Raw genomic sequence first — 22365 nt, 5'->3', positions numbered from 1 at the left:
TAAGATAAAATACTTAAACTAGCTTGTTAATTAGGGCATTTTTAGTGCAGCAGCCTTTGTCATGCATTTAAATGGAAGCACTCAGCATAAAAGAGACATGATAGGGACAAAATAATGTTTTGGTAACAAGCTGAATCATAGCAGAAAGCTTTTCAGTGATACATTGTTCAAGGTGGGAGACTCTAATCAGTTTTGCTAATTGCAGATAAAGTTTGACCTCTACTTTCTTAACAAAACGTCTTTGTGTCTGGTTCTCTCCATGCCTGTTTAGGAGCAAGCACTCAGGTTTTTATTTACTCGTGACAAGGTCCCAGCAGGAGCAGGTGGAGGGCACACTGCCACATGCTGAACCATCCGTCTGTTGCTGCCTGTCTCCGTATCACACCAGGTACACCGCATACCAATACAACAAGGCTGAGAGGAACAAGCACTCTGCAGCAATTTTGCAACAAATACAACTCATACAATTGTGATAGGTGGCATAACAACTGTCATATATAAATAGATTTCTAGAAGAATCCAGTATGTTGTCTCTGTCTGGTTGTAAGCAACAAACAAGTATTTAGAAATGGCCCAGATTAGTAAACAGTTATATCTTTAATAAAGTACAAAACAAACATGTGAATGCAAACTGTACAATAATTTAAGAATCATTAATCATCTTCTTTGTTTCAGCATTTCATTATATCCATGTTGAGCAGAAAAAATGCTACATTTCTGGAAACAGGGTTAAGTGTTTGTATAGGAATAAATAGATTTGAGTGAAACATAGAAATAGAATAATATGTATAAAGAATCTGAAGTATAATCCATGTATAATATTTACACTTGATGCTCATCAAAACTTTAAACTAAACACAGTATATTTCATAAAGGATAATGCATCATAACACTTGTCTGCTCACAAAACAGGCTCTTTTGGGGGAGGGATCTCAAATTCCAATGATATTATACAAATCCATCTACGCTGAGATGGCAACTAAAGCCTTAATATTTAAATTCAGCTTTTTAAAAATAGTAATTAAGATGTAGGAATGGTAATTTGTCTTGCAGGTAACTTGTAGATATGCTTTAAGACAAAAAGATCTTCAAATAAATGTAAGAAAAGCTGTTACTGTTTTGTGTGGTTTCATATCATCCAACTGATCTTCATTTTTGAACAGAACAAAAAAAACAACACAGTTTCAACTTCAGTTAGACCTTCACATACAAATGTCAAGCCATACATAAACCTTAATTTCAAAAACATCTGTCCTAAACTCTGGACAATAACAGTGCATGACCAGGTTGTGTGCTCACACACGTCTCTGCCATCCCTTGTGCAAAAAAAAAAGTCAGCTTCGGGCTTTGACAACAGAGACTGAAGAGAATAAAGCTACACAAGAGTCTTCAAGTGAAACAGCTGCAAGTTACATCTCAAACCTCGAGGTCAAAGTTACTTGAGCAAACTGTGGCTGGGGGTTTCAGGTACGTGTCTGATCACATCATAGATGGTGGTGTGCATATCCTGAACCGACTCGAAGCGAGCCAGAGATCTGCACGATGCCTGCAGGGACAGTTGTAAAGAAAAATGAAAGCTAAACTGTTCAACAGTGAACAAAAGCTTCAAAATCTTGTTACTTTATCACTGAATTTATGTCAGAAAAATACCTGTGCAGATTCCATTTTCCCAGGTATGGAGACAAACTCGTAGATGCCAAAGTCTTCTGATGCATCCTCATGACCTGTTTATACAGAGGTGTTAGTATCAGACCAACACAGTACAGTACATTTGATGGTTTAAGCAGGTAAAAATATCAATAAATAACAATCAGCAGCCTACCTGAGCGATGTGGTCGTTTCTGCTCTGCAAGCGGCCTGCCAGAAAAAACAGGCAAATAAAGCTGTTAGTTAAAGCTTATATGTGTCTTAAAAGTGTGGTCATTAGTGTCTGTTTTAATTTCATAATCAAGAATCTTACCTGTTGTAAATGTTCATAAGCACTGTTGATAATGTAGAGAAAGAGAAATGGGGAAATAATGATTCACAAATGCAGAAATGTCAACACATAAAATATTATAGCGTGACTTCCTCATGTGCTGTAGTTACTTTGCACTGGTTCCCGTCAGAAATTTGCAAGTCATTTACATTTATGATTAACTTCAACATGTGAGAACTTGGTGCAGCCAGCCGTTAGTGTTATCTTATGCCAGAAAAAGGTGATAATTTAACTGCTATGATATTCAGATCTCGGCTATTCAGACATCCAGATTTAAACTGTACTCAACATATTACAGTAAACTGGTTGCTGGACTGAATGTGGGCTCAAAGCAGCAGAAGAATAGACCATCTAACCTCTCTTAGGATGACAGGTTCTCTTGAGGAAGAATAGCAGCATACAGCTGATGATGAACAGAGAGCAGACAGTAATGGCTGCCAGCGGGGTTACAGAGCCGCCCTCCTGGGTGTGCTTCTCTTTCCCTGTAAACAAACACAGGAGGGACATTGATATTTATAGTTATTTTTAAAAGGTTAGCCATCAAGTTTGAATTGAGTTTTTGATGTAAAAGGAAAATTAATGCTGTCACGACTTGCTGTTGACTCAATAAACAGCATCTTAAATCATAACCGCATATCAGCGGCAGCCATCAGTGAGCCTTTCTCAGTATCACCAAGACAACATATCAATGTCCCATTCGGCACACAGAAACTGAACATGCTATAAAACTTAGTCAACAAATACAGCAGCTGTTATCCTCTGTTTACTTTCCCAGCCACTGAACTTTAATACAGGCTGCAGAAAATGGAACCTAGCAACAGAGATAAAATGGGAGTTTCATAGTAGTCATGTATATTTCATGCTATATTCATAATCTGGTTTCACTTCTCGTCTGCTGTGCACACACTGCTCCAACTACAGTATTTCCTCTACTAAAAACTGGCCACTGTCAAGCAATATCTCTCATAGCTTGTTCTGCTTTTGGCATGACACATTGTTTACACAGTGTTTATCTCATAGGATTCCCAAAATCTACCCACGCTCTGCTCCTTCTTGCCATGATCCACCCCCTACCCACCTGTTCCTAAGCTGGCCACCACCAGAGTGAACTCGGCCTCATCCTGCTTCTGCGTCGCGTTGTTGAAAGCGCGGCACATGTACTCCTCAGCCTGGGCCAGTCTGTAGGAGCGCACCTCTAGCCGCGGGCCCTCTGTGATGATCTGGGTCGTGTTGCGGCTCTTGGAGATCCAGACGTAGCTGTTGGGTGGGTTGGAATCAGCCTGGCATTCGAAGAAGACCAGTTCTCCAGGGTTGATGGTGAACACCTCCCCTGTCCGCAGGCCCTGGCCCGAGTTCACCTCCAGGTTGTAGGGGCCATCTGTAGAGGCCGACAGTGGGTCAGGGAAACATGACAGTTTGCTAGTAATAGGGTGCTTTATTATACAGAATGGTTAGTTTACTGTAAACTGTCTCATTTTAATGCATCATGGGTTTAAAAGGTCACATGTTCAATCCACAGTCTAGCAGAATAAGTCATCATATGGGAAGAACAGTGTTTGCCCCTCCTGGGCAAACACTGGGCAATTTAGTGATGTCAGTGTGTGAAATGGGGCAGTGCTGCATGCCGTAATAAAGTTACTTGCCATTTAAGTAAACTGAAAATAAGCTAAGTAAAGTAAACTGTTCTTAACATTACATGGTTGATAAGGCATCTCTTTGTTTGATTTACAACTGTAGACTGTGTGCTTCAATCTAGGACTAAGACCTCTATCAGTACAACCCCTTTAGCCCCTCCGGATGATCAATGAGAAAAGACGCTACTTTTAAGAAGTTAGACTGATTTTTTTTCCCCCTTGACACCCCAAAACCTTCTACTTATCATAAACATATTTAAGATAATACTATCTGCTGTGTTTGCTCAGTAACAGCAAAATCTCACTGGGTCTCATCCCAAGCACAAAATAAAACTTAACTAGTAAAAAAGTCACGGTCAGTTTCTCTGATACAGGCTATGATTTTGTCTCTTCAGATTTTTTTGCTATTAACAAATGAAAACAACGTACTATAACAGCATGTCATAAAAACTTGTCATAACAATACAAAGACTTCATTGTAATCACAAGATTTTCCCCTTGAGATGAGCAGATATTTTTTCATGGTGGCAGCAATATGCTACCATACCTACTGCATCCCTAATACAGGAAGTAAAAAAAAATGTATATGTTGTTGTCAGTCACTTACACACACACAATAGCATTACTAAAGACTCTGGTTGCAGTAGAAACTGAACAGGAGGTATCTTAACTGTTGGTATTGGATTCTAGCTTTCTGTAGGATGTTTCTGAGTGCCAACACAAACATGTTCTGTCTATGCAAACAGAAATTATGACAATGCATAATTGACTAGAGGCACAGTTCTCAGTTACTATATCAACACACCCACTGTTTGAACACTCTGACCGAAGTGATGGAAAAAAAATAAGAAAGTTGCACGTGTGTGTCTTGAAATTTCAAGTCCTATCAACTTAGAAACATCTGTCTTCTGAAAAACACATTCAAATTCATTCATGGAAAGATTACAGGTATGTTGTCGGCGCAACTTCAGACTCACTGAGTTTATCAGTATATCTACACCCTTCCTGGTAGAACAGGGGCGCTCTGTCTGATAAGTCTGCTCCCATGCAAATAGCACCCACGTGTTTTCAGTTGTCAGTAAATAGTCTGATCTCATGAATTTACATATGACCTAATCCTTCCAGTACGAAAGAGAAAATTGAAAAATAGATTTATTCTTTGTGTTGTTATTAGCAAAGGAGCTTTGTGACTAATTTTATTGAAAAAGTTTCATCAGCCACGTTTTTGGTTCTTTTTGGGGGGGGGGCCTTGTAATGTTAATAGATCCGGGTCCAATGTGTGCCACATGAATAGGCTTATATGAGAGCAATCATACCAACAGTTTACTTTCTTAGACTGTGTTTTTGATTTTATGGCATTTCTGTATTTGGTTCATTTAGCTTCATCCTGCCTAATTACAAGTTAACAGCAGCTTGTAAACAAAGGTTACATGGACCCACAAGCACTGTACCTCATACTAATATATTTTTATTGTTTTTTTTTAATCCAATCCACTCCCGATTTATACTAGGTGTTATAGACTAGTATTTGCTGTAATTTCACCATCTCTGGTGTCCTTGGATGTTACTTGTGTGGATAAAAAACCATAAAATTTAGCAACAATTTGTTCTGCCAGACTTTCTTAACTCCAGGAGCTGCTGGGTCTGAGAAACATTTGATATATTACATTCTCACACCTAGTTTTTTAGGTGGTGTTGATGTGGTTATACGGTACCATCTCAGTCAAACAGCATGTAATTTAACTGTTCTGAGCTAACGAAATTGCAGTTTAGTTTAAATATCCTGCTTCAAAAATATATAGTGTGAACATATCCTCAGCTTACATACATTTTTCATATAAATCATGTTTCTTGTTGTTAAGATGGAAGAGAGGAAGAAGGAGAATACAGATGGATATATCTACTCACAGTAGACATTGAGTTCCATGTTCCTGCTCTGCCGACCCTTGCTGATTGGGTTGCTGGCAATACACCGATAAGTTCCCTTGTCCTCTTTTCTCACAGGATTGATAAACAGCGTAGAGTTGTCGTGGGAGAAGTGGTATCTGTCACCGGGACCCAGAGGGACATTGTCCCTCAACCACTGAAACACAACTCTTGTTCCTCTCTCAACAGAACAAGTCCAGGTAACGTTCGCTTTGTCCTCAACAACTGCATACGATGGGTACTTCTCAATGACTGGAATGGACACTGGGACTAAGGAAAAAAAAACAAAAAGAGTTGGTAAATTTAGGGTTTTGTCAAATAAGTGTCATCAACAGGTCGGCATGACAGGAAATATGAGGAAAGACCTTTAAAACACTCACCATCCACAATCACACGCACTGTTTTCTCCTCTTTGACAACCAGTCCTTTATTGTTATGAAACTGGATGTTGAGGTTTAGGTGATAATCCCCCTCATCGTCCTGGTTTAATTTCCGAATTAACAAAGAAACATTGGGTTCTCTGAAGAGGATATGGTTGCGATACATCATGTCAGTGATTGTGGCATTTTTGGTGAACGTCACCAACGTGGTCCTGGTGCCACTTGTCGTAGTGTGGGACCATGTTCCCTGGATCTCCACCTCGTCCAACTGGAAGTGAGTCTCAACAGGCAGGAGCAGGGGCTTCCCTTCAGTACCATGGTGGACTAATGAGGGGATGTGGATAAACTCCGAGCTGACCTCTGTGTTGGTGGAAGATGACAAGAGATTAAGACAGAGTGAGGGAGGTAATGAAAAGCATATTAATTTAGGACCAGAATCATTTTAGGGATGAACACTGTTTAGTGCATTAGCAACAGTTTCAGATGAATTGAGCCAACTGCAATTTCAGTGGTAATGGAAACTATTTAATAAAATGTGCAAAGAAAATAAAATGTCTTGCAGCCTGTTATTGTGAGGAAGGACAACCTGATATCAGCTATTCAAAGCTGCAATAATTGCTTTATTGGCCACTTGGGGGCAGCACAACAAGTTCAAAACACTACATTTACATATTATCACCTTGTAAAGCTTTCCTATTTACATATACAGCAGATACGGAGCAACATTAGCATTCATAAATATATGACTCTTTAGTTAATAAATGCTCCACTATGTTCACTAGCAAGTTGCTAAATTTTTCCATCTAGCAGTTAGCCTAAGGTCAGATTTTAGATGAAAACAGCTGCCCACTGCTGCTGGAAACTGTGATTATGAGAGTGTTGAGACTGAACCAAAACAGTAAAGTTGCAGGACAGAAAACCAAAACAAAGAGCAAAAAGAAACTAAAATGCCTCATATACTTCAGGGAAAGTGTAGAGTCAGATGATCTAATGGGTGTGTCACTATGAAAGACTTCTTTCACATTACACATAGTCAGCAGACCCACTGTTAATATGAGAATATTGATTACAGCAGTTTTACCAACAAAAAAACAACTGGTACATAAAACATGCATACTAATATATTGGTCTAGTCCTCTCCCTTCTGTATATGATAGCAACCACAAAAAGATGAAAATCCACTCAGTGTGGCTTGAAAAGTATATCATATTAATGCTGCATCATGGCATTAATTGTTTTTTGGGTGTATTATTATCAGTATTATCATTTATCAACTTACTGTGCAATCATACTATATATTATTATATTTATTTTTTGTTTTATAAACTTTTGTTGTCCTAATTAACTAATTCAAGACATTTCTAACTAACACTTAGTTACAAGCTAAATCTGATTTTGCACATATTTTTTATATCATGAATTACAGTATATTGATCAATATTGTAAAAATATTATAATTCACTTTATGCAATTGATTTCAGCAATACTGGCAGCCCAACTGAGTATTAAAACAACTAGATGGCATGAGGATGATAATATAAAGGTTAAACAGGGCTATTATCATTTAAAAATGAACTCAGGTCTGTTTTGACTGTCTGATCTTATAATCTATATCCTGGTCTTTAAATCGTTCAGGTCCTGAAACTATAGTGAGTTAATATTGACTCAGCTCAATACAGAGTGCCCTTGTTGTCAGACAAGGACGCGGCCTGTTTCTTTCATCCCAACTCTTCGCAAAACAAACACTTGGGCTGTCTGAAGAAACGAGATAACTGTTGATCTATTGCACCTTGCCGTCTGTTTGAGCGCTGGCTGGTTGCCGGGGCAGTTTGTTCGCTGGTTACGGACTGAAAACAGAAAGCTTGGAAGAAAAAAACAAATGGGGGAGCAGTTGTTGTTTTTCAGCGGATATCACTATGTATGGCGACGGTGTAAACTCTAAACTCAGTGCATTGTAAAAATGAAATTATTCAATCAGACATGTTTCCTTATCTATATTACATTCACAGACCCTTAATGTTTCACCTGAGCCATGACCCGGTGGTGCCATTTGGCAGGAGTTTTTCGACAACTTTTAACTGTGTTCTTTAGGAGTTTTTGACAGTTTTAAGGTTTAAAAACGAGGTGAATTAGTGGGCTGTTTGGATGCCAGGTTGAGCTTAGCATGAACAGCATGTGAGTAGGCAGTGCTGCTGTGATGCAAACTCTCTAAAACCTCTCACTTTTTGTTCACAGGAATCTCTTTTAACTCCCCCTTTCTCCCACATGTGTCTCACTTTCTGACTTTGTGTCTTCTTTTACTCAGAATTAAGGAAATGACTCAGTGGTAGGTGGAGAAATACTCATGAAAGATGATTGTGATATATTCTCAAATTATTTAATCTTTAGATGTTGAAGAAAAAATTCTCGTTGAACCAATTCAAGTGTAACAACTACACTGATATAAAAATGGGAGAAAAGTATGTTACATTAATTTATTAATTAAAGCATTTTCATCTACTTCTCTCACTCACATCTCTACCTCTAATCTCTTTTTGTCTTTATCACCCTCTTCTCTGTCCTCCCAGCTGACCACTAAATACTTCCTCCTCAGGGACGTCCAGCTAGTGTCAGCCAGGTTCCTGGTGACTGCTACCCATGTTGCCCATCACAATAGATTCACTGTCTGCCTGGTGTTATGTCCTAAATAATACATGCAGCACCGACGCCCACGCGTCACGTTCCACTCTCACAGGCCTTCAGGCCAGTTTCTGTGTAAGTGTGGCCGTGTGTTTGTGTGTGTGTGTGTGTGTGTTGTCAGAAGCAGGAGTGTGCCAGTGTTTACACCAGCTGAGACCTGGTGAAAAGGCAGAATGAGGAGAAGTGTGCCGAGCCCGCTCCTTCATTGTTGTCCCCAAACACCAGGGGGATTGTTGTGGTGATAAGGTACAGTGGAAGAGGAGATTAGAGCGACAATGGGCTTTTGGGTGAGAGGATATCTTCATTATTGGTCATGCACACACACACAGGTAACAAGGTGCACACACACATTCAAACAACTACATGTAGAGAGCCACAAGCACCTGCCTCTTATCACCCTCACACACATCCAAGTTGTTTGGATACTAAATAAAGTCACCCGGTGCATGTCCAAACGCGGGTGCACCACCATCCTCTGGCCTCTTTCAGATAAGACAAATACTGGTCCTTAAGGCGGGTTGATGATACAAACACCAAAGCAAGGGGAGAATCCATGTTTGAGGTTTATGTTTCTGTCATGTGAGAGATGCTGATTATGTCTGTTATCAGTGAGTCACAGAACTGTGGCCTATGTCACTTCTTCTTTCCACTGACCCCTTCCTATTGTTTTAAACTTACAGCCAACAGTAATAGAAAAGCTAATTCTGTAAAGTCACATGGTGAAGACTATGGAAAGTACATGCAAAATAAAGCAAAATAGATTTTAAAAGGACACTTGCAAAGAATCAAGCTTAAATTGAAAAAAAGATGTGGAGAGGGTGAAAAGTGTTCCAATATTAGGATATAAAGTTAAATTTGTTAAAAGAAAAGAACAGTACAATACAGTAGATGTCCTTGAATTCCCTTGTCATGCCAACAGGAGTCTATTTTTGCATTTTTAAAATTTTGCAGCCCAGTTTCATTACTGCTACACTGAGAGGAACCCTTCAAAACCATTGTGAGATGAAGGATTTCACAAGGTTTCAGTGTACATTCTGTTACTGCGCACCACAACAAAACTTCCTCAACTTACCCCTCAGTTTTACCCTGCCAACCAAACAAACACAGCAACCACAGCAACTGCTATACAGCTACACAACAATGACAACTCAAGGACAACACGTATCCCGCCACGACAACCGAATGCTCACCTGTTAGGATGAACAGAAATGAGCAGACACAAAGCGCCGTTCCTCCTGTGGCCTCCATGGCATCTTATCCTCTAGGGATATGTGGGACTTGTGACAGGCAGACAAGGAGTGAGGGATGTAGGAAGGAGGAGAAGAGTGGAGGAGAGAGAGAGAGAGGAGGAGGAGGAGGAGGAGGAGGAGGAGAGAAATGTGACTGGTGGTGACAACATTTGCCAGGGAAATAAGAGGAGCTAGCTTCAGCCTGCATGCAGCCATCCAGGCCCCTCCCAGGTGACACCAAGAGGAAGAGGTCCACCTGGCAGAGGGACAGCACAGTATGGTGCTCTCTCTTACACACATACACACACACACATACACACAGTTGCCCTAAGGCGGAAGGTTTCACTCTGTCCAAAAGAAACTGAGACATAAAATTGTAAAAGGATAGTTGAGAGTAGAATGGAAGCCGTTTCTTTACATTATAATACACCAGCTGTCTGCTTTGGTCCCTTAGGGTGTGAAAAAAAAGAAAAAGCAAACAGATGGAGAGCTTGCAACTGCTAAAATTTGGTTAAGTTACAGAGCTTTCAGTGGTCAGAAATCAGTTATTCTGTTTGTAACGATTTTGTAGTCCAGAATTAAGAAGACAAAACAGAGAAACAGAGACTGGGGTAAAACTCAGGTATGACCTTTCAGATGACTTCAGGATATAGACTCTCATCAAGATCAGAGGGATATACTGTCCGTTGACAACAGTTTCATATTGTTTTTCAGCCCTCAGGGAGACACTGTGGATGAAAAATGATTCCAAGACATAAAGACTGAAGAAGAAAATGTGTGGTTAACTTTGTCTCTCAACTTGTTTGCAGCCTGCAAACACCCTGACAAAGACTTGTTTGTGTCATTGCCAGTGTGTGTTTTACTTGTAGGCCTATAGAAGACTAAAGATGATTACAGTCCATGAAATAATGTTAAAAGGCATTCACTTTATGTTTTTCAAATAATTCCTTAATGTATACAAGGCGTGCTTGTCATATACGGTATATGTTTAGAGACAAGTGCTTTACAGAAAACACACATTAGCCACATGTTAGAATCTTAAACACTCACTATGTCCGCTCAGTGACTTGTGCAAAAGAGTTTTTTTTTTTTTTTTTTTTTTTTTGCATGGTCATCCTCTGAAAGGATGTGGTGAAACTTAGGACTGAACTGCAGAATGAATGAATTAGGCCATTGTGGGCAGTGTAAATGAGTGCCTAGTTTGGTGATGGCACCATTAAAGAAGCTGATTATTTTCTCTGCTGTCAAGCACTCCATTGCAGGATGCCCGTTTACTGATTAATGGTTAAAACCGAGGTTTTTATTTCACATCAATAAAGTATTTGTTTGTGAGAGCACGTGATGTGGCGTATTTGACTCACAATCATCTATTCATGTTTGATATACATTTAGGAAATTAAACTTAGATGAGAACATCAGCACAGTCTAAACTATATCAGTTAAATGTTCTTCATAAAAATATGTAGTAAAAAACTCTGCTATGTTTGATGATACTATTGTAGTATTTGAAAATGAAAGATTTTGCAGCATTGTCTGGTTTCCTCACTTCACTTTGTGAAGCCACAAGAATCCGCAAGTCTCTTCTTCGCCTTTAGATGGGGTCAGTGCACCATCCACTACACAAAGTGTGCCAGCAGATTCACAAATTGTACTGCACAGCACTTTATGGACTTCAGGTTTGATTAATACATAATCAAAGCCAATTGTTTGTATGACACACACTGGCATTGCATGGCTCTATGATAGTGTTTCCCAACCTTTTTGGCTTGTGATGCTATAAACTGAAGCAATGTCTTCACAGTAAAAGAAAATAAAGAAAAGTTAAAATTAAAAATGAACAGAATTTGTGAAGCTGACATGTTTTTGTTTCCTCTCTTTTTATAATCATATCATGATCCGTTAGATTTATCCACTTATCCATTTACCCACTGCTCCATGTCCTGCTGTGGCTATGACAGACCCTGTCATTCACTTTATTTGGCCTTACGTGACTTGACCAGTTCAAAAATTCTCCTTTCTTTCATCTTTTTGTTTATTTATCTTTCTCTATCACATATGATCATACTATGGGGAATATATCGCTGCTATCCTGTGAAAACCAAGGGATTTTGAATTGTTCAGATAAAGTGAAGGGTTACGTATTCCTTGAGAAAATATGAATACCATTTTAAAAAAATCAATTGGACTATATTGTGTCACAAAGCTGAAAACTGCTGCTGAAAGCCGTTTTACATGAAAAGGTGATGTTTTGGAGATACATGGCTGTTCAGGATAGCAGCAATATGATATATCACTATACCATGCCCTTCCCAGTGATTGTTTGGATCATTGATGAATTAAGGATTTAATATTATTCCTTCAACTTATGTCGCTCCAGTTAAGAGCACTGACTAATAACATTATTAAAAAGCATTACAGTATTCTAAGTGAAGTGAAGTAATTGTGTGCTTTCATTCAAAAGGGAACAACAAATTGTCATACGACAGGGGGATATTGAGAAATACTAACAGAGCTTAGCTAAAGGCTGGATTAGGATGTTTTGGCTTATACTGTGACCTTTTGACTTGACACACTCTTGCTGAGTGATGAGTGTGAAAAGTAGATCCACCCTTAAGCTAAGAGTCATGCAGTTAATAGGGTAAACATAATTTCCTAACAGTGAATAGTAAATCCTTTAAATGTTCGTGACAGCAGTTTGGATGTTGAGTTATGACAAATTGACTGACTGAACGTTTCACATGTCTGCTCAGTACGTGGTCCTGATACCTGTGCATAAACGTGCTCTTACATGATTAAGAATGACACAATCGATGGATGCAATCCGACATTCTATCAAGTGGATTTCATGATCCACACCCATAAACTCATGAAACACGTGAAAGTGAGGAACACAAGCAAACTGAAGCTAGTCTAGTCTGGCTCTGCCCAGTTTATCTGATAAGATAAAGTACAGTATGGTATGGTATAGCCTGGTATGACCGCCCTCCGAAAGCCAGGACACAGGAGCTAAGTGACACACCACACCCACACCCACACCCACACACACACACACAACCTCAAATGGGGGCCCTCTTGCTGTGCTAAAACATGTCACATTTTCCATTTTCGGCCTTCCAGCTCGTGTCTGTGACTGTTGCCATGTTCACCACAACTCTAACCCGCTGGACTGCCAGCCTCCTAGAAGCCTCCTCCTCTTCCTCCTCATCCTCATCATATTATCTCACCCTGTTTATTCTTGAGATACTAAATCATTTTTCTTTCATTTCAGATTTGTTAAGTTACACCCACATAAACTCCTCCTCACTCTTATTTTTGTTGGTCTTTGATAATTTTTTTTATCCTTTCCAACCCTGCGTCCATGTTCTCTTAGTGTCTCCCTCTCTTTCTTCACTTTTGGATCCTTCCTCTCCTCCTTTTTTTCATTCCTCCTCTCCTCTAGCAGCCTTGGCCTCCAGCTGCAGGCACTCAGAGCAGACACAGCACACCAGCCCACATCAAGGCCACACTATTGGCACACGTGCGTGCATGTGTGTGTGTGTGTGTCTGGAGCAGTCGTTACAGTGGGGCCACATAGGGTGTCATGGGCCTACTGTGATACAGGCTCACATACGTATGCCTCTCTTAATCTGAAGTGTGGTATAAAAGATAAATGCGACTGTGTCGTTATATTAAAGGGGCCCCTCGAGGATGTGAAAGCGTAGGAAGAGCACGTTTATGACATCACAAACACTCACCTATATATTACACCAACTCAAGTCATATTAAAGAGTAGTTGACAGGAAAAGACAGCACTCTCACACACGCAATCAATTACTGTGCGACCAAAACGAGAAGCGGGCACATACAGTCGTGCCTTTGAGGTTGTCAATAAGAGGATGTCACATCTCGGATGACAACTTGAAATGTTTTTTGGCTTCATATGTAGAAATGTTACCCTTTAGCTGAAAGAGAACACAGAGAAGACAGAGAGAGAGAGAGAGAGAGAGTTGAGTTAAGTGGAGCAGTAGAGGGACCAAAGAAAAGGGGCGGGGATTTCTGCAATGCCTGTGAGTGATTTGATTGGATGACAAAGTTTCATTCACACACAAAGATTTATAACAGTGGGAAACATAGAATGTTGGACACACACGCTGCGCAGTGTGCGTGCGTGCGTGCATGCATGTGTGTGGGTGTATGTTTTTCCCTTATGCTCGTATGTGAACAACACTTTTTTACTGCTGCACCGTTGAACCCTTGTATCTCTCTCTGGATCTCACTGTTCTTGCCTAAGTGGCACCTTGACTTCATGAACCGAGTGCCTGGCCCGGAGCGCGTGGGCCGAGTCGATGCGAATCTTTCAAAGAATGCCTCAGCATTCTCCAAGCCTGAACTTTCAACGTCGGTCATAATAGTGTGAAAGTTTGGGGCAGTGTGTGTTTGTCTGTTTGTGTGTGTGTGGGTGTGTGTGTGTGTGTGTGTGTGTGTGTGCTTGTACTGCATTATGCACACTTGACCTCTATCTATATGTGTCCCAGTCCAAACAAATGTAGATATGTTACATATTTGTATGTCTTCCTTTAGTACAACATGTATCCAGCTCTATGTATTGCTGTGTGTGTGTGTGTGTGTGTGTGTGTGACTGTGTGTCTGGTGGAAAGAGCCTCACCCCTTTAACGCATTCCACTATCTTGCGCCCACGCACTCGCCATGTGACCCGCAGTCAATGACAGGAAATAAGCCGATGTCAAATCCTGCTGCCTGCAACCCAGATCCTCTTCTGCTTCCAGTCAAAGACTCAGCTTTGTGTGCTCAAAACCTAACACACCCACAACACACAGCTCTGTGTCAATCTATAAGAACAGGGTTCTATTTTCATCTAGTCCATTTGCACTTTCTTCCCTCACTGTCATTGCTGTGCCTCTCTTGAATAATTGCTCTCTCAATTCAAAAGGCACACAAATACTTTATTTAAATGTCTGTCTTGCGCACTCATAACACAGAGTGCACATTCACTGCAGCCCATGTGACATGGTATCTGTTAATGGCAGGTGTAGCACTGATAAAAAAAAAGAAAAAAAAAAAAAAGAAAAAACTTTCCTCAACAGTTGTGTTGACATGGTTGACACCCATATACACACACAGAGACACATTATCTTGTTCCCTGTTCTTTTTCTCCTTAGAGAGATTATAAAATCAAAGACCCAGACAGGCGCTTTTCCATATTGCTTTTTCTCAGACATACAGTATGTTCTGTTGTGGGGCAAAGAAAAATACATACACAGACTTTAAATATGAAAAGTGTCTGCTCCAGACATGACTGAGTAAAATGTCTCTGCACCGCAAATGTGTATATTTACCAAAGCAAAGAAGTGAAAGTGAACATTCATTCCATTGCAGCAATGACTCTTCAATTAATTTCCCAGCAGACTGAGAAATGCAAAATGCATTTCATCCAACACACACATCTATGAAAAATAGATGTTTACCTCGCACACGCTGCAAACCAAACTGGTGTGTGTGTGTGTGTGTGTGTGTGTGGGGGTGGGTTGCACGTGCATGCATACAGAGTTGAATGAACACAGCCACCTCTATGTTCTCTGCAGCAGTAAACTGTTGGCTGTTAAGACAGACCACGATCCCAGGCTGAAAGTCAGTACTCCCTTTGCTCAGGTCTGTGCTTGTCCCTCTTTGCTTCACACAGTCGTAAAGCGCAGGATAAGGGAAAACAACACCACGCTTGCACCAATCTGAGGTAAAAGGGTAGCCTATATATTAACCTTATTTGACCAGCTTCATTGGCTCAGTAACAGCCTCAAGTAACCTGAGAGGAATAGGTGACATTCTACAGCATAATGTCAGACACAAGCACCCAGTACGGTTTACATTTCCTGAAAGCATGGTTTTGTATTTTGGAATTGCCAAGGGAAGTAGGAGTCAAAACACCCACCTCCCAACACATACACACACACACACACACACAAACACATACACCTTTGGCACTTACAGAGACCACCTCATTCCCCCTCTTTCCTGTCACGGAAGGTGCTAATGTTTATCGTCACTCGATGCAAACAAGCTGGTGGCTGCTCGTGTGTACCAGTGCACAGGTCTCCACCGTTTATGAAAATATTCAACATAGTGCTCTGTGCCCCGCAACCCTGCTGCGAAGCCCAACATCTGGTGGTCTCTCCCTCCTTCCCCAGAGGTGTCACGGTGAAATGTTTCCCACCGGTACATTGTGGAGGTATGAGATTACATAGTTCCTGTCAAAAAAGAGAGATGTATGGATAAGGGTGGTTGAACAGCTGGCTGGAGCCTATCACACTGCAGTATCTTAAATAGAGGCATTCCTTTGTTTGAATGTATTTAGCTGTGATACCCATAACCACCCACAGAGGTGATGTAATCAGTTAGAGGTGGGAAGTAAAACAAGCCATGGTGACCTGTGTTTACCCAAGTGCCTGTTGGTTGGTTTTCTAAGGAAAATGGATGGTAAGTTGTTTTAAATTCATAAAGAGAGCATTTTATGGTCAACTGTGTCCATAATGCAAGAAGGTAAAAGAGAGCTTACATGTGCACTTACAAACTCACAAACACTCATAAATGCAGTGTGCACAGATTCAAAAATACCTTGTCACACACATCTCTATTCATTCTATCCATTATTTCACATTGAACATATTGTAAATATTAGAAGACACAAAAAGTTGTTCTGTATTGTCTTAAGGTTAAAGGAATTATTTGACATTTTGGGATTATTTACTTTCTGGCCATGAGTTTAATGAGTTTTCCCTTTGATCTTCTCATTGAATTCTCAGCAAGAATACAAATGAAGCATACTTCCCAAAATGTCAAACTATTCCTTTAATCATATTGATTGGTCATTTCTATTGGCATAGTTTGTCCTTAATCTGCAGCAATTTGGGGCAAATATTCCAGTGTGTCTTTCAGTTAGAGTTAGTGAGCTTCTAGTTGTGAGAACTGTTTCTCTTTGTCAAAGCAGTTTTGCAACATTACCTAATTTAGTTAGAAACTGCCACAGCAGCAGTTCAGGCAGTGCCTACAGTAAATTGCTCTAAAAAAAAAACCCCAAAAGCAAATACACAAATGAGTTGTATCATGCAGAAACGATGACAAGTACAGTGTGTGTCAGTTTTGACAGAGGTCTGGCAATTACCCATGAGTTTTCAAGAGAACAGAAGGCCAGTCACTGCCTGAAGTCACTGCTGGTGCATCCGTCACAAAAAAGTGCGTAATGTTGCAAGAGGAAAAGTCTCCAAATTCATGTCGACACAGACAAATACAGCACAAGCAAAGAGGAACACAAGTAGACCCTCATCCACAATGGCTGAGACTGCAAGGAGGAGATTGTTCTTGTCAACATTTCTTACTACTGTCTCAAAGATAACTATTGAGTTGAATCATCACCTCTGTCATGCTTAACAAAAACAGATTATTATAAGCCTATTGGTATTTACTCCAGAGCTACTGTAAGGTGTTTCTGCTGTTTTGTCCACGCCCTGTATACACCCAAGAACACAAGTGGAATGTAAAGTATGTGTTTACTTGTGCAAAGACCATAAACAAAGACAGAACGAGGCTTGCGAGACCCTCTAATTGAAAGAGCTGTGGAAAACAACCATCACGTTAGTAGTAATTAGATCCCACCTGTCTCCAAGGACTGTTGGTACAAATACAAGGAAACAGGACAGTAAGACCATAATGCCCTTCACAAACACAGCCCGACTCCCACAGCAGGCACATACACTATCTGTGACCACTCTACTGATTACAGACAAGATGGTATACTGTAATTGTTCCCAGGTGAAACAATAACAATTCAAAATACAAGAGCCGCAGAGAAACTTCAGCGGTGCTTTTCAAGGTCCAATTAAATTCTTCCTGGAAAGATAAACCGACTTTGATTTCTTTACGACACATGCAACAGAACAGTACTGCACATTGTCAGATTTATAGAGGTTTGGATTGCTGATATTGTTTTTTTCTACTATTCCTTTTCCAAAAGAGGGTTTAAATGTTGCGGCAGGTTGTCAAAAACAGGTTGCGTGAAGTGTGTGCATGTGTTGCGTCATAGATAACTTGCATGTGTTGAATTGTGTCTGCATTCTTGTTCCTCTGATCCAGACAGTTACACGTGCTTCTTGTCTGTGCTAATGCAGTAAAGTGCAGATTTCTGAATTAAGACTTGCAAATTACACATTTAGACCAGAGCAGTCACATGCACTACAATAACTGTTAAGCCACAAGCTCTGAACTTCCCCATTCCACTTTAAGTTGTACATAAAGTAGTGCTTGGAAGAAATCTTAATAATAATTTCTTCTTTTTGGCACTAGCGGTACCTTTCAGGGGCCAGTCAAAGTCCTCTTCTGGTAAAATACACCAACCTTAATCTCTTGATTTCAGTTAGATAACATGGCATGCCACTCATCCTTAGAAAAAGTTTAATGGGTGACAAAATGTCTCTACCCAGGGCAGAGTTTTGCTCATCATAGCTGCTTCAAATTCAATGTTGATTACATCCTTCAAACATTGACCACTACACTAACTCTACATTTTTTACCTTAAATCGATAACATATTGTATAATGACAAATGCATAATAGCCATCATTTCCTCAACAAAGTTGCTGAGTCCATTTGCAGTTGCTGAGTCCCCTGAATGACTAAGCCCCAACACAGCAAACATTATCTCTACTATCTCAATCTTCCGCTTCTTTAATTATTACGGCACAAGCTTGAAATAATCCTTCCGATCCACTCCTTAATCACCAATCCATCCCTTTAATAAAACAACAAAAGAAATCTGTCAAATATTATTCATTTGCTCCCAGCTTGTTTTTCCGGCGTCTGCAGTTAATTTTCTGTGGAATGTGAGGAGCAGCTGTCACTTTAGCACATGAATGGAGTCAGTTTAGTGGCCCAGAGGCATCGGAGTGGATCAACGGTGGAGGAGGGACAGCTGGGCCCAGGGGGACAATAGCACTCTCAGTTAATCATTAATACTCTTAATGAACAGCAGCCAGGCACCAGAGGTTCACTTGCCAGTCTCTCCAGAATATCCCGCCTGTAACAGGAGGACGCAGGCAGCCTCGGCTTGCCGGCTGACCCCAAACTGACACTTGTTGATTGGGGCCTTTAAAGGGGTTGCCTGTTTGATGAGGTTTGATCCATCGGCCCTGAGAAAAATGACAACTGAATGACATAAGCTTGATTCATTATACCGTTGAAACAAGCTATCTTGTTGTCAAAGTACATCGTGTTTGTCAACAAAATGACATGTGCTATCTATCCAAAGGTCATGTTGAAATTGCCTTTTTGCCATGAAAGCTAATTAACATCAAGATGCGCCTACATAAGCTGTTTATAATCGAAGTCATAAGATTTCATGCAAACTAAGCCAATTAAACAAATTAATATCCAGGTTTTTGGAATTTATCCACTATAAAAGCTTAAAGGAATAATTCAACACTTTGGGAAATATGCTTATTTGCTTTCTTGCCGAGAGTTAGATGAAAGGATGTCTGTATGGTAAATATCAAGCTAGGCCCAGCAGTCATGTAGCTTAGCTTAGCATTAAGGTTGGAAACAGGAGGAAACAGCTAGCATGATTCTGTCAAAGCTCAATAATTGTAACATTATATCTTGTTTATTTAATATGCACTAAAACTATGCAATGTTAAACAACAATATGTTGTTACCATGCAACCAGCAGGAAGTTACTGCGCCAGGCCAAGAAATAGTCACATAAAACACTGCAAAACCAAAAATTGTTGTTTTTACATATAAATATTTTATGCTTTAGCTGTTCTGGCAGGTAGATTATCTCAACTTTGGACAGAGCTGGGCAGGCTAGCTGTTCCCCCCTGTTTCCAATCTTTGTGCTTTATACTTAACTGGCTGCTGGCTCCACCAGCTACATACTTAACAGACAGATCAATCTTCCCATCAAACTCTTGGCAAGAAAGTGAATAAACGTGTTTCCCAAAATGTCAAACTATTCCTTTAAGATACTTTCCCCTATAATCAGGGAGTGTCTCAGGTGTACGTGAGGTTAACTAACAGTTAACAAGCAAGACTCTTTCACCTAATGACCTCACAAGTACAGCTGGTGTTGCCTGGATAAGCTGGTCAAACAGCAGAGCAGGTGCATCATCCTGAATCTTCATTACAGTAACCACTGGTGTAAAAAAAAAGATACAAGTGAGATGTTAAAACAAGGATGACTTTGTGTCATAAACCTTATCAATAATGAATTCTTTGTTTCCATAAAATTATTCTCCTGTCTTTTGCCACAACAACACGTTTAGAAAGCCACCAAACAACCTGAGATGTTATTGGAAGATAAATGAGATTCTAAAGGGGAGCAGATGTTAGCTAGAGGTCTCATTTGAATGTTACACTGATCCTCTGTTTATGTCTGTGTGTGTGTGAGAGAGAGCGTGTGTGTGTGTGTCTACATTTGTGACCACATGAATTTGTATGTAAGTGTGTGTCTGCACGTGGCCGTGCGTCAAGCCCAGCCCTCCCCATCGGCGGAGGTGGCAGGTGTTCCTGTGTCCCCTAAAAGAGCAGGTTTTTATGTCGCCTCCTCAAGTTAGTGGCTTGGTTGCCATGGCGATGCCCCAACAGAAAGAGGCTTGTGTCTGGGGGCCGGTGCCGGGGAGAAGAGAGGAGGACAAGGGAAGAGGAGAGAAGGGGCTTTACTTGCACCACACACTCTGGACTTCAGTCTGGCTTGACAAGAAAGAGGAAGAGAGGAAATCAAGTCAGAGACACAAAACAGGCCTGGATTGTCTGCTGGCATCACGTCAGGCTCTGTCTTTACACTCAAGATGTCGCTTAAATATTAAACTGCTGATGGGTGGATAAGAAGTGACTCACATGAAACATTGCGGACTAAGTGATGCTTGTAAATCCTGACAATGGGACTGGGAACTTAAAAAGGAATCCAATATCACACATCCTATCCGATTCCTCCCCAGGTGTGACAGCTGTCTGCCTAAAGACTTCATGTTATTATCACTGTACTCTATGCCTTGTGGCATGGACATCCCCTCTATTTAGGTGGGACGTGGTAGACAGGCCCACAATCAATCTCTCCCTCTCTCTGTATGTGTGTGTGTGTGTGTGTGTGTGGATCCTCTGCTGTGTGTTGGTGGGTGTAAGGAGATCTGGGAGCGACTGGGAGTCACCTGTCCCTTGTTGGCCTCTCTTGTCCCCCATGGGAGGGCCGTAATTCTCTCTTGGCTGGGCTGATCAGCAGCTGCCACGCGCACACACGCACACACGAGCACACACACACTCACAAGGATAAAGGCAAACTCATACAGACACACAAATATAATGCATTTTCTCTCACAGCTCAGATTGAAATGGCCTTTTTGCAGAGCTCAAAATCAGCAGCACATTATGACTCATATAACCTGCCTTTTAATAATCAGCATTATTATGGTATTGATGTAAAATCGATGAGCGTTGTGAGAAGGTTGGGATCAGATAGTTAGTTCCATTTTGGATCTGGGTCCAGGTTACTAAAAAACCTGTGACTAAATAAACTGTGAGCCTCACACACTTCTTATTGAATCCTTAATTTCAACTCATTTTAAAAATATTATAAAAGAGCAATGAAAAAACAGTAAGGGAACCACTTAGCTAAATGCTTCATCTGTAAAAGAAAAAAAATCTTAAAGCTGCAGCAATCAATATTTTTATATCAACAATGTGTTAAATGATGATGTGTATGTGAAATGACTCATAGTGGTGATAGAACCACTGAAAATGATGTATCGCCTGACTCTGTGGTACCGCTTAGCACTACAGAGCTTTAGCATCTTATAGCTCATTGTTTTGATTATCCAGACCACAACTTTACAGTTTTTCTTGACTCTCACAACTCTCATTAGCGTTGTTTCCATCTGCAGCTGGCAAATGTTTTTTCAGTGGAAAAGCTCTACAACCTCACTGTATGCTACCTGCCCAACATTGAACAGCAGACAGATAACATTAGCAACTAGCTAGCGAGCTAAATGAAGCATGTAGCGGCTAGTTGTTAGATGTTTGCCTGAGGAGTTGGTGGAGACCAAACAGAGCTAAAAGGAGAGTGAATATTGGACTTTGCGATTTTTCAGGTGGCCAGAAACTTTAACAGCTTTAACTTTTAGTGCTTTGAATGTTAATATTAAGTTTTTGTTAATTAAATCAATTCAACAATTAAATTGCTTTCAATTGTCGAATTCACTCTAAAATGCTATTGAACCTGAGTACAATTCTCATTGACGAGTGTTAGAAAAAAAGAAACCCCTGAAGCGAATAGAGCTGTCTCCAAATTTTAATGTTAGGCTTCTCTCTTTTCCCAAGTTATTTGATTCCTTTTCTGGTTTCACTTAATCCCTACTGAGCAGTTCCACCCAAAACACATCGCACTGTCTTATCACAGCAACATTCAAGCATCCAGAAAGAGCTGCCAGCTGATTAAGTCAAGTCAAGTCAAATTTATTTATAAAAGCACATTAAAAAACAACCCACATCGTCCAAAGTGCT

General features: G+C 40.4%; 1 protein-coding gene and 1 long non-coding RNA gene across 2 annotated transcripts; both read right to left on the bottom strand.

The window, feature by feature from the left end:
• Positions 1-626: 626 nt before the first annotated feature.
• Positions 627-9878, bottom strand: hepacam2 (HEPACAM family member 2). Its single transcript, XM_042436062.1, has 9 exons — positions 9788-9878; positions 5919-6278; positions 5521-5808; positions 3057-3356; positions 2335-2460; positions 1961-1982; positions 1823-1857; positions 1651-1724; positions 627-1546 (listed from the first exon to the last, which is right to left on the bottom strand). The coding sequence occupies exons 1-9, from the start codon at positions 9843-9845 to the stop codon at positions 1436-1438; spliced, it is 1374 nt and encodes a 457-aa protein (XP_042291996.1). The 5' UTR covers positions 9846-9878; the 3' UTR covers positions 627-1435.
• Positions 9879-19813: 9935 nt separating this feature from the next.
• Positions 19814-21895, bottom strand: LOC121912904. The gene is made up of 3 exons (XR_006100173.1): positions 21717-21895; positions 21018-21088; positions 19814-20555 (listed from the first exon to the last, which is right to left on the bottom strand). It is a non-coding gene; the product is annotated as an uncharacterized LOC121912904 (long non-coding RNA).
• Between the last annotated feature and the right edge of the window lie 470 nt (positions 21896-22365).

This window comes from Thunnus maccoyii, chromosome 15 (assembly GCF_910596095.1).
Source record: "Thunnus maccoyii chromosome 15, fThuMac1.1, whole genome shotgun sequence".
Taxonomy (NCBI): domain Eukaryota; kingdom Metazoa; phylum Chordata; class Actinopteri; order Scombriformes; family Scombridae; genus Thunnus; species Thunnus maccoyii.
This window is presented reverse-complemented; position numbering and strand designations above follow the sequence as displayed.